Source organism: Austrofundulus limnaeus, unplaced genomic scaffold, assembly GCF_001266775.1.
Source record: "Austrofundulus limnaeus strain Quisiro unplaced genomic scaffold, Austrofundulus_limnaeus-1.0 Scaffold3, whole genome shotgun sequence".
Lineage (NCBI taxonomy): Eukaryota > Metazoa > Chordata > Actinopteri > Cyprinodontiformes > Rivulidae > Austrofundulus > Austrofundulus limnaeus.
In genome coordinates, this window is record NW_013952405.1 from 8,034,797 (window position 1) to 8,047,663 (window position 12,867).

Consider the following 12,867-nt stretch of genomic DNA (forward strand, 5'->3'; position numbering starts at 1 on the left):
CAGTTAGACAGCTCTAATTTACATTTTTAAAGGTTATTACATGATAAAACAAAACTTTATATAGAGTGTAGAATATTAGACTTTATTTACCAAAGTTCTTTTGTCTTTCTTATTTTAAAATGTCAATTTTTGTTTGTGKTTTTTGAAATTTATTTATTTTCTATGTCTTTTAGGACGATTTTACTGAGTGTGATCTCGCTGCTCAATGAACCCAACACCTTCTCTCCTGCCAATGTGGATGCCTCAGTCATGTACCGCAAATGGAGGGACAGCAAAGGCAAGGACCGGGAGTATGTGGAGATCATCAGGTAAACATTTGTGTAGCCTTTTTTTAAACATGACATGCATATCTTTCATGTACAAAAAGTCAAASAATACATCTGTATTGACCCTTTGCACGYGACGTCACACACCCACCCCAAAAGACCGCCCACTTYGCCAYGACGKACATCAAAAACRATCTGTGTTAGCGTAAACTCCTGTACAGTTAGTCAAAACAAACATACATTTGGTGGACCTGGAACAACTTGGAATCCCCCCAGAAGAGTGGAGGGGGCTGGGGAAAGAGAGGTCTGGGCTTCCCTGCTCAAGCTGCTGGGACCTGACTCCCGATAAAACAGAAGAATGGATGTTTGAAAAAAACAAATTTTTAAAAATCCGTCAGATACACCATACCCACACATAAGGGGGAAATTTGTGTAATTTACTGACAATTTGTTGACGTGTGGAGGGTTGATGTYTGAATCKGTTAATAAAMAGACCTGAAYTTTAACAAATGTTTAGTCTAGCTTATATTCTGAACGAGTTGTCGTCAGCATTTTTTTAAAATGCGCTTCACATTGCTATCATTTAATATAAGTTTGTGCTGTCAGAAAGACTCCAACAGTTTCTGAGAGCTAATAATGAGCAGGTTACAGCCAACCTGCTGCTGCATGCAGCGTCTGTGGTTCTGATCCACAGACACCACATGAGCAGGTGAGCTGCATGAGGAGGTGAGAAGAGCCGTTCACCTCCTCATGCAGGACCTATCCACCCAGGATCAGGATGGTTAAAAACGTGTTTGCTTGTTTGTTTTTTCTCATTTTTCATTTTTACTGATGACAGAAATCAATCTCACTGACAGCATACAAGTCAAGTTGTACAGATTGTCCATAAATYACACAGATTTCCCCCATTTTGCAGATGGACGTAACAATAAATTTCCTGTTTTGTTTTGTTTTTAACTCKGCTTCAGAATTATTTTACGTGTCAGAGCCTGTAGGATGTGAATAAATAAAAAGTAAGTTCAAGTAAATAACCAGCTCAATCTGGTTTTTGAGGATCAAGATGCAGTTAACGTCCGAGGGAATTGATGTGTGTGACAGAACTTTTCTCGGTTAGCTATATACTGGTTAGCTATGTTAAATACAGCAGTCTATGAGCCCGACTAGGTCTACTACTTCCACAAATTAGCTCAACTTCAACAAGTAGGCTACAAGCCACGGTAAAAAACACAAAACTACTTAGAAAAACAATAACAGTCATTCTGTTCAATACACCGCTCACTTCAGACGTCCGTCATGGTGTTCCCACGTGACTTGGTGACATAGGTGCAAAGGGTCAATGTTTAAGAAATTTGACATAATACATACAATTCATTTTCATTTATTTATTTAAAAAGGACAATGCACATTAATCAATATTCTGTAAATATAAATGCGCTGGAATTAGCACAACAGCTAAATTTCATCCGTAGTCCTGAGCAGATAAAAAGGTAACAGTCCATAAAATAAGTGCACAAAACAGACAAAATTCAACAMTGCCCAACAAACACACAAACTCCTCAGTCTACACAGTTACATTATGTTACAGGTGAATTAATGACTGATTTTCTTTCAGCCAAACTTTAAGTTTCTTTTTAAAAATGGAATAACTGYCACAGTCTGATATTTGCAGGTAGTTCRTTCCATAAGAGTGTTCCTCTGATTGACGTGACCTTTCGACCAAACKCYGTTCTCCTTTTTGCGACAACACCATCCCCTCTAGTTTGAGACTTAGTATTCATTCTAGATGTATATTTGTGAATAAAATCCTTTAAAGGTGGAGGAGCATGTCCATTTAAGACCCTAAAAACAAGACTTAAATYACTGAATCTTTGATAATTTTCGAAGTCCAAGATCTTGTATTTATCAATGATTTTACAGTAGTGAACATGATAAGGTTGTCTGTCAAGAACTTTGTCCTTTTGAAAAGAGATTTGATTGGTTTTAACATATTTGATGTTATATGTAACCAAGTTGTAAGACAATAAGAAATATGAGAAAAGATCACTGCATGCATATACATTTTAGCTGCTTGTCTAGTGAGAAAAGGTCTGAAATGATGAAAATTGGCTAAGTTGAATTTTATTACATTAGTAGTTTTCTTAATGTGTTGCTTAAAGGTAAGATTTGTGTCAAACAGAACAGCAAGGTATTTGAATTGATCCACCACATCAAGTCTCTCTCCATTTACAAAAACACTTGGTTTTGGGTCATCTGCTTTCTGGCGTGAAAAAAAACATGCAAACAGTTTTTTTTGTATTAAGATACAAACATGAATCTTGAAGCCAGTTGCATGCTGGTTCCATAGCAGTAGATACAACAGCAGCTGCTTCCTGTGCTGTTTTAGCATGTGTATACAATACAGAATCGTCTGCATACAGCTGAATTTTGACACTTKAACATAAATTTTATTACATCTTTTGAACTTGACATCAAAGGGGAACTCTTAAAGAAAATAAACTCCCTGGTCTTTGTTTACTGAAACAATAATTTGAACTCTGATTCTAGTTAAAGGACCTGCAGAGTTCAAGTCCACAGAAATATAATCCAGTCTTCTTAAAATCTCCCTCAGGAAACAGGTGATGGCCACCAAGGCAGAAGCCGAGCGAGACGGCGTGAAGGTGCCCACCACGCTGGCCGAGTACTGCGTCCGTACACGCGCCCCGGCCCCCGACGAAGGCTCCGACCTTTTCTATGACTATTACTACGAAGATGACGACGTGGAGGAGGGAGATGGCGACTGTTGTTACGACGAGGACGACTCGGGCAACGAAGAGTCGTGACGTTTTCGTCGTCAGAAAGTCTAATCTCGTTGACGTGTGCTCAACCCCTCTCTCTGCCTGGGTTGCCAGATGTTCTAGGTTTACAACCAAGAAATATTGGAAGCTTTCCTCTTCTAAATCAGTACAAGAGCTTTTTTTTTCTCTCCCCTTGAGTCTCAGAGGTTAAAGTGATGTCTCACCGTGAGAAGGTCAGACTTTGGTGAGATTTGCACCAGCACAAAAGTCGCCAGTTTTTTTTTTTTTTTTTTTAGGGAACTGTTTCCATCACATTAATCATCATTATGCTCACAAGATCCAGTTGTATTTAGAAAAGGTATTGTTGGTTAAGTTCCACCGTCAATGATAACATTTGAACTGGTGCAAACTCTTCAGAACATTACTTAGCCTCTCTCTTTCATATCTTTTTTTCCCCCCTAAATGTAACTGGGAGTTGCCGAAGCAACGGAAAGTTTTACGAACTTTGTGCTGCTTGGTTGTGCCGGACAAAGCGCTGCAATTATCCGATATTTTTGAGTTTTATGATGCCTTTCCTTCAATAGGACAWGACATGGATAAAATGTCGTGACAGTGTTTTCAAAGTTCTTGTGCATGCCAGAACATCTTTGAAAGCTTTTTTATTGTCTGCTACTGGTGGACTGTTTCCCCCCCACTTCCTGAAAAGACTTGTGACGATGGAGGACTCTCCGTCTGAAGGAATGGCTGGCTCAATCAGAGGGTCAGTTTCATACGTGGACATTTTTACTAACATGAAACTGATCATTGCTGGTCTCTTCTGGTTATTGTTGGATGTGTTTTCTCTGTCACTCTTAGWGTGGGGTTGTGTTGTTTGAAGTAGCTCAGCATTTGAAATTGTGTAAGATAAGCAAGTTCTTGAGGGCAAAAGGGGGCGGGGACTTATTGATCAGAATTGTATTTCTCCTCAGGGTCACTCTCTGAGTGGCCTGATGGACCCAAAGATCTGAAACAAGTGTGTAAAACAAATTTTAATGTTTGACAAGTGTTTGCTTTACTCCTTTCTTTGTTTGTCCCTTGCTTTCCTGCAAGCTCTATCATTTTAGTCTTTTTTATGTTAGACATTCTGCCTGCACTGTTGACTTGAATGGCTGACCAARAAACCCATAAATGGTGTTTGTCAGAAAGTGAACTACCAGGATTTTCAAACTTCTTCAGCCCTACAAGTGAAACTGAAAATGTTTAGACCTCCTAGTTTTATTTCTCATGACTATTTTTTGTGATAGGAGTGGTTTGGATAATATTTTAGAGTGTCTGGGTGTCCTGTGTATATTTTTTTTCTTTTTTGTTTGCTTGTTTTCAGTCAGCATTATTGATTAATTTCCTCTTWTTGGGACATCATATTGAATTTCTCAGGATAAAATTACGTGCGACAAAACAATTGAAACAAGCAACTAATTTTGTCTTTAGGTGGTCCCCTGTGTTGGTTTACAGCTTCTACAGGAACCATAATCAATATGCACACGTAGCTGTATGAATGATCACCATATTGTTTTTGTTTACCTGTGTCTGTTTTTTATTTCAGCTATTTAAAACTGAAAAATAAAGATTTATTTGAATGAAAAAAAAAATGTCTTCAGTACTTGAAGAGGTCATGGGAACCATTTTTGTCATGATCACAGATAGTTGTGGTATACACACTTTATTTTATAATTAGTTGTGAAATTTTAAATTTAATACTTTTCTTATTCTATAATTGCAGAATTGTGAGTTCTTGGTGGAAAGGAGGAAAGCTTTATGTAATATGACCAAGTCATTAGCATTATTTCTTCTTTACCTCAATAATTCAAGTTAAATAGTACTTCCATATGAAAGCAAAATAAATTGATGTGTTAAAACGCAGAGGCGTTTTGTGCAGTGAGTTTTTCCCATTTTATGAATGCATAATATCCTAAATATGATTTCACACCTATATAGCATGAATGGTAGGGTACGGCAGTATGCGGATTTTTATTTTAAATTTTACTCAAAACTTCTAAAAACTAGGTTTTCTACCACAAGTCTGAACTGTAGAAATGATAAAGAACTATGTTAAGTTTTATAGTTTCCCAATGTCCCTGAACGCGGCGTACTTCGACGCTCAGTGATCACGTCATCAAAACGAAGCAGCATAAACCCGGGTTGAAGAAAAACGCTTCTGGAAAGATACACGAACAGTTTCCAAAACAAATAATAAAGACAACCAACTCAAGTCATGTCTGTCAACTATGCTGCCGGGCTGTCTCCTTACGCAGATAAAGGTGTCTGCGGTCTGCCTGAGGTAAAATATAAAAGTTATCAAGTCTATTAGTGCGTTACGAACAGGTAGTTAGCATAGCAGCATTTGTTTCATTAGGGCTAATCGGCCAGTGCGAGACACGGTTTAGAGAACAGACCAAACATTTTGTTCTATGTGTGACGATTTGTGTGCAGAAGTGTTTGTAGGCACGAACTGAATGAACGCATTGCATTGCGTGTAATATCAGATAGGCGTTTTGAAAGTATTTTAGGTTTGGATTTATCTAGGATAATTGATCTCACCAGGACTTAAAAGTTTAACACAAAGATTTTATTAAAAAAAATAAAATAACGATGCCAAAATGTAGAACCAATTAATAATTTGTCAAAAMTGAAAAGTCTTGTCCTTACCGTACTCAGTAAAAATACATGAGTAAATAACAGGCAGGTGCTGTGAATCAAATGCACCTTTTTTCTAATGAACACCTCTGCTGAAACAGAAGCATTGCCACTCTGCTGGTTTTAACCATTTAGGCRTATTAACAAAAGATTAAGAGTCTCACCATGAATGAGAGAGAAGATTCATCAAGTTCACCAGATTGAAGGAGAAATTTGCCATGAAAATAAAATTTGTGATCGAACAATTAAAAAAAATTGACTTGTTGGGATGGTTTGCCAGATGAAAACTTCTCTCTATAAAGTCTGTTTCAGCACATTCTAGGTTTACATGTTTACATCTGAATAAACTACTAAGTTTTGGATACAGAAGTTGAGATGTGTGGATAAATGCTGCGCAAAACACTCAAATGCAACAACTTAGCAGAAACAAATCAATATCATCCTTCTCTCTTTTAACTAAATTATTCTAGAGCCAAATATGAGACCAGCTCACTATCAGCTGAAGCTTGACAATAATTAGGTCATGTGTTACCCAAACTCAAGTGCAGCAGTACTTTAAAAAAATCTTTTATTATTATTATTATGCAACATTGTGTCAGCCTAGTCAAAGTACCTGAACCCAGTTGAATGTTTGTGAGCTGTTCATAAACAAATGCTGCACACAAACCTCAATGAAATGAAATAATGAAGTAAAGAAGAGTGGGTCAAAATAAAAGACAGTTAAGAGCATACAGAGGATAGTCACTTTAAATAGATCCTTTTGTGTCAGGTCTTGAGTTATAATTGGTGATGTGTTAAGAGCAGGTGATCCGATAATTTATAGTAGATTTGCTTTTAAACACTTTTGTTAAAGTTTTTACATTAAAAAAGTTGTTTTTAATGCTAAGATTGTGAATGTTTTTATATTTAATAAACTTTCTATCAATTTTTTATACTGCCCTGATGCGTCTCAATAATCCAGTTAGAAAAGTATTAAATAAAAACGCAGAGTAAGTCCTCTGAATGTGTTCTTTGTTCAAAACATTTTATAAAAAAAAAATCATCATTTTCTTCTCCTTTCCTCCTCTCTATGAATACATTTTTATCAATTAAAAAATGTTTGAAAATGTACATCATCCCTCAGTACATCCTGTAGTTCATTTTAGTTTGAGTTAAAGAGAAGATTATGTTCTTTATGCCGGTTTTTAAAGATTCGGTTTTCTCTTTTGTGGCAGAGTTTTGATTCACCCGAGGAGCTGAAAGCAAAGGTGGAAACACTCGCTCAGCTGATTAAAGAATCTCAGTACCTGGTTGTCCATTCTGGAGCTGGAATTAGCACCTCAGCAGGCATCCCTGACTTCAGGTGAGACACAATCCACATCACCAGATAATTCATTTGCAATCAGATCATTTCAAATTTTTCATTTTGTCATAAAATACTGCACCGATTCACACAAGCCATTAGATTTAACCCTCACTTGCCATCATCTTTTTCTCTTTTTATTTGGATCCCCATTAGTTGCAGTTCCTGCAACTACTCTTCCTGAGGTCCATCATTAAACGTAAAACAACACAAAATACGTAGCATACATAGTTCACACATATTCAAAACAAAAATAACTACACAATAAAAAATATATAAATATAAATAAAAWAATAAATATAATCTGACAAAATTTATATCTGAAGTTGGCAAAAGAATATTTGGATGAGTTTGTGTCAGTTTGGATCCTCTTCATCAGGATTCATCTCCTGCTGTGTTTGCAGACTACATATAAGTTTTAATAGGTTGCACAAAAACAGATAAAGCTCTGCTTTTTCTTCCAGCAACACAAGTATTGATAGTAGCTGTTTAACTGTGATTTGAGCAGAAATTGTTCAAGCTTGAGTGCTGTAATTCAGTTTTAATGAGGAAGAGCATGCAGTGTATTTTTCCATTGATACACCTTCCACTGATCAAAGCAGTGCAGCAGAGCTTCTCTTGGTTTTTTTCTCAGAAGCTCTCGTTTTTTTTTTTTCTATACGTCTCTTTTAAACTCAAATCTCTTGAGTGCGGACCCATTTTACCCTCATTTATTAATAAAAGTTGCAACATCAGTTTAGTTAGCAGGGAGCTTATGGCAAACTGTGGTTCATTTCTGTGAGTTTAGGCTCAAATAAGATGCAATAATTATTGTTTTTATAGCTACATCTCTTAAACTTTACCCTTTGAACAACCTTCAGTTTGAATATACMATAGTGTTTCTCCTACATAAGATATTCTTTTGTTTTGTACCACCTGCTATAAACTTTCAAATCCCGCTGCTGAAAGATCTTGGATAAAGATCTTCTTTAAACATTTCTCTCAGTTTGATGAAAGTGAGTCAGTGAAATTATAGATGAAATGAACAATTTGTTAAACTGCCACTAACCCAGCAGCTGGAGAAAATAAAGATTATTGCTGCTGCACGCACGCACGCATCCCCCTGCACGCGCGTGACAAACACGGACTTTAAACGTGAAGGTTTATAACATTCACACTGGCGAGGTGGATGCGCCCTGCGCGTGTATCCAAAGCTTTTGCTGTCCTGCTGTTCTTGTCGGGGAGGGGTCTGTGGTCTGTGGGTCAGGGTCATCTGTGGAGGAAGCAGATGAAGGGAGTTGCGCATGGGAACTTTTATTTAAGATTTAAGTTTGTTTTTTATTTCAAAGGTCCTCATGGCTCAGCAGCAGAAGCATAAAAATTACTGTTAAGAAAGTTGATGATAAAGCTGAATGAAAATCTAAGTCTGATTCTGAAGGTAAATTAAATATCTGACAGTGATCATKACACAGTGTGGCTCTAATTCTTCACTTCATCATCTGTGTCGCAGTTTCACGTCTCCAAAATGAGCGTAGGCATGGGTCAGAGCTGGCATGAGGCACCGCACATTTTCACGTCAAGTTTGGATTTTATAAATCACAACCTTGGCTTAAAAAGTGGCATACGCACGTTTCTGGGCTCAAATTGTGCGTACGCCTGTTTTATAAATCCGACCCCAGGAGAAAAAAGGCTGATTAATCCTGCCAAACTGGTGACGCAACCTTTTCTCTTCTATCCACAATTTTCTCTCAATCTGTTGCTCATTTTCTCCTTTCACTCCACGTTGTTCTTTTTATTTTTATTTTAAAGCAGTTCTGAGGCACAGTGGTGAAACATGAAACTGCTTCTGTTCATGTTGCTCAGCAGGTTGTTGCTCGCTTATCAGTGAGTGAGTGAATTAGTTGATGCCACCAAGTCAAGCAGCTAAATCCTTTCCTCTGCCTACATCCCCCAGAAYGCCGTGCAGTTCTGGATCAGAGTTCAATGAAATCAGCAACCTGTTAAACATATTTTCATTGATATTGATAACGTCCATCACAGTATATATTGTTATTTTATTGCCCGGCACTACTATTAGCATGAGGTGCAAAGGCATTTTTTTGAAAGCTCTAAGAAATTTTTGTTTTTGTATTTAGTTGTAAAATTTCATGTTAGAACAACACACAGAGATAATAATGAATAATATCTCATGTTAATCTGTTTACATCACAAGCCTTCATGAAGTAATAATCATAAATTTAATTAATCATAATCATTAATAATAAATCAGAAGTTTTGTCAATAGCATGCACAAATTATTCTTTAAAACTTTTCACATTGAAAATGTATCATGTCATATATGGTGCTGAATATGAGGTGATATGACATTCTGTCTGCTGTTTTTTATTTTTTGTTTTTGTAGTACCTCTGTGCAGCAGAGGAGGGTGGTGTTTGCTCATTCTGTGTCACATCAGGCTAAAAAAATATTTTTGGTTATTGTTACATAAAGATTTACTTTCTTTTTGTGCCCAATGAATCTGCACACCTTCAAACGCAGATGTGACTCAAAAACTCAGCTTTAATTTGTATTTACAAGGAAGTGAAGCAGTTAAAAATAAGATGGATTTGATTGTAAATCATCAGATATTTTTATATTTCTACACATGCACATGCTTAGGGATCTGAAATAGATAAATATTTGATTAATCAGACTGTCCAGTGTTTCYCCTAAGAAACACGGGGGCGCCCCGCCTGTATAATGGTACACTAACACTGCTGTCATTCGGCTGCATGTGACCCTGAAGGTTACATCAATAAAGCCAAGGAGCACTAACGTAAAATATATTCTTCTGTGTACACAGAAATAAGACAAATTTATGTTCCAAAGTTAACATGTTGGAGATTATCAAAGCATTTAAAAACACCAGCTTTGTTTTGTTGGTTTTAATTGTCCTGCAGTCTGTTTTTCAGTGCCACGTGACATAAACAATATGTGGTGTTAGTGGTGATATTCAACTCTAATGCCTCACTGAGTCTTTYAGATCAAGCTGAAAGTTCAGACTGAAAGCATTAGATAAGTCTGTTGCAGCTGCATCTGAGGATTCAGTGTCTGTTCCCTCGTCTGATGCACAGAAATAAGTTTGTTCTCAAAGATGGCAGGATGTGGGATGAGTCTGGTGCCGCTGTGCTCATCAGTCCAGTTAGATACCTACAGCTGACTGGTTAAACAAAGAGCACAAACTGAATCCTGTCTGAGTTGACAGCAAAGTCTATATTTTCAGTCTAAAAGCATTTTATTGTTAGTACTCAATCATTAATTGCAAACTCAGTCACTAAATACAGACATGTTTGTCCTCCTCTTCAATCTTTCTAATGACTTCTTTGTGTTTTCTCTTCAAGGGGACCCAAGGGTGTGTGGACTTTAGAGGAAAAGGGTGAGTCACCTCACTTTGAGACCACCTTTGAAGATGCCCGCCCCAGTTTAACTCACATGGCCCTCCTGGGACTGCAGCGGGCCGGATACCTCAAGTACCTCATCAGCCAGAATGTAGATGGTCTGCACGTTCGATCAGGCTTCCCCAGGTAAGCTCAGCCTGTTTTAAAACATTGAAGTCACTCCTCGACTCAGCAGTGTTTGCTCTGAAGTTATCCTGGTGTGACAACATACATTCTGTTTTTTAGCAGAAGTAAAGCAAAAAAATTTACATAAAGAAAATAGTTTTTTTTGTTACATGAAAGGGAACAGTTTATATAAAAGGTAATTTCATATCACAAACAATGTGATCACTAGCTTTAGAGAAGCTCATTCATTCATTCATTCATTCATTCATTCATTCATTCATTCATTCATACATACGTACATACATACATACCAGTCACTCTCATTCTAACATACATGACGGAACGGATGTTCTGGTCATTCGCAACATGGTCGCGCTACCTTTTGCAGCTTGGAATACACACAATAGGACAGATGAGTTAAAAAAGATGCTCTGATCCTATGTTTACACAAACAGAAACACAGAATCATACGCTCAAAAAAAACACTCGTGCAGTGCAAGGCAGCTAAGGACGAGAGGGGGCTGGGGATCAAACACATGGTATGGGGTAGGATGCAGCAGAGCTGTTGTAAATACTCAGTGCTGGCACCAATCAAAGACCTCCAGAGTCCAAAACCAGTTGTTATCAACCAAGGCACCAATCACCAGAGTTCAGTTCTCTGTCTCCACCCATCGTGGCCTTCAGACTGATCCACCCACGGATGATACGGGAAGGGGATGGGAGTCAAGCCTTTGTTTCACGTGTCATCCAGGGAGTTGATAACTGCCGAGCCAAGGTCAGCAGCTGCAGGGATCCAAAAGATAAACATAATTGTTTTGGGGCAAGCAGCCTTGATTTTCTCACTGCTTTCAGTCTATAACTGCATCTCTGTGATGGCAGAAAAAAAAGCCAATGTTCCGAATTCATTACCTCCTCCCCTCTCTTTCCGACTGAAATTTCACCCAGGTATAATCTTTTTCCCCACGGCCACGCTGCTGAACTGTGATTTTCATCAGAATCACATCCAGTTTGCGACTTATATCCCCCAGCATCAGAGTCTGTGTGCTTCCAGTGCGGGAGACTCCGTTCAAGGTTCCTGACAGCTTCTCACAGGCCCGGACTGCTGTCAGGATCGCTTTCATTTTCCGATAAGCCAGAACTCCTGCACAGCCGATCAGCAGGAATCCAGTTAACATAAATCCAAATATGTACAAATCTTCCACGTCTTCAATGGAAAGCGGCGCCAAACAGATCAGGTTACAACCCCCCAAAGAACCAGACACTTGCCTGGCTGCCACCATTCCACTGGGACAGCTGCGCTCCCTTCGCTCCAGTCTCAGTGTTTAAAAAATAGAGTCGATTGCGTTCAGAGACCAGTTGACCAGATCCATAATTCCTTTCAGAGAAAAGGCCTTTGTTCTTATCAGAACAAAAAACAACAACAATTCCTCTCCAGAACCCAGGCTGTCCCAGGCCGATCTAAAGAAGAGACTGCAAAGTCACACCCCTGGAGGTGGGACCTTTTACGTCAGATATTAGAATGTAACCAACTTTTGTTTATGCATACAGGACGGTCTCATATTAATAAGACACAATAACTCTCAATCTCTGTTTAAATTAAACAGCTGCAATGATCAGAAAGTATAAAATACAAGACTGGATCTAACATTCAGTTCATCAGTCACAAAATTTCCTTCAATATAATTTTTTCCAATAATAAAAATGGAACAATATTAAAGACAAAAAACAACAATTTTGAGATCCATGTTTGACTGTTTTTGTTGTATTATTGAGAGGTTTTACTGGATTTTTAGCCTGCATCATTTCCTGAAATCTCAGTCTTTCATGGATAAAGCTCTTTGGAATGTGAGCACCAAAATAAAGCTCTTTGAAAGTTTGTTGCACCAGTTTGTTCACAAGTAACTAGGGCTGCAACTAACGATTATTTTAATAATCGATTAATCTGTTGATTGTTTTTTTTCGATTAATCGATTAATCGGCCAAATCATTAAAATGCTTAATTACATGAATATGAGTAGATATAAATTAAGTTAACTCCTTAAGGATGCAAGTTATTGATAATGAATTAATCTGAAGTTGATTTATCTTATAGATTGATTAACAATTAATTAATAAGCAGCCATTAAAAAAAAACAGTTTCTCTTGAATCAAGAGGGTCTTCCCATAAAATGAAGGATTTTTTTTATAATCTTCTGAATTAAAAAACAGAAGCACATGATACATATTTTAACAATTTATTTTGCCAGCTGTATTAAATACTGACTGAAAAAATGTGTATTTCTCCTACATGAAA

At 37.6% G+C, this 12,867-nt stretch overlaps 2 protein-coding genes across 4 annotated transcripts in view; both read left to right on the forward strand.

Annotated features, from left to right (window-relative positions):
• Nucleotides 1-4,599, forward strand: part of cdc34b (cell division cycle 34 homolog (S. cerevisiae) b) — a 9,383-nt gene extending 4,784 nt beyond the window's left edge. For all 3 annotated transcript variants that reach the window (XM_014021000.1, XM_014020984.1, XM_014020992.1), the window contains 2 exons: nt 174-308; nt 2,875-4,599. In XM_014021000.1, coding sequence (XP_013876454.1) covers nt 174-308; nt 2,875-3,085 — 346 coding nt within the window. In that variant the 3' untranslated portion in view covers nt 3,086-4,599. The remainder of the gene's footprint in view (nt 1-173; nt 309-2,874) is intronic.
• A 602-nt stretch (nt 4,600-5,201) lies between these two features.
• The window catches only part of sirt6 (sirtuin 6), a 20,502-nt gene continuing 12,836 nt past the window's right edge, over nt 5,202-12,867 (forward strand). Inside the window, exons 1-3 of the mRNA XM_014020975.1 lie at nt 5,202-5,357; nt 6,928-7,055; nt 10,413-10,595. Of these exons, the coding sequence (XP_013876429.1) occupies nt 5,292-5,357; nt 6,928-7,055; nt 10,413-10,595 (377 nt within the window). The 5' untranslated portion in view covers nt 5,202-5,291. The remainder of the gene's footprint in view (nt 5,358-6,927; nt 7,056-10,412; nt 10,596-12,867) is intronic.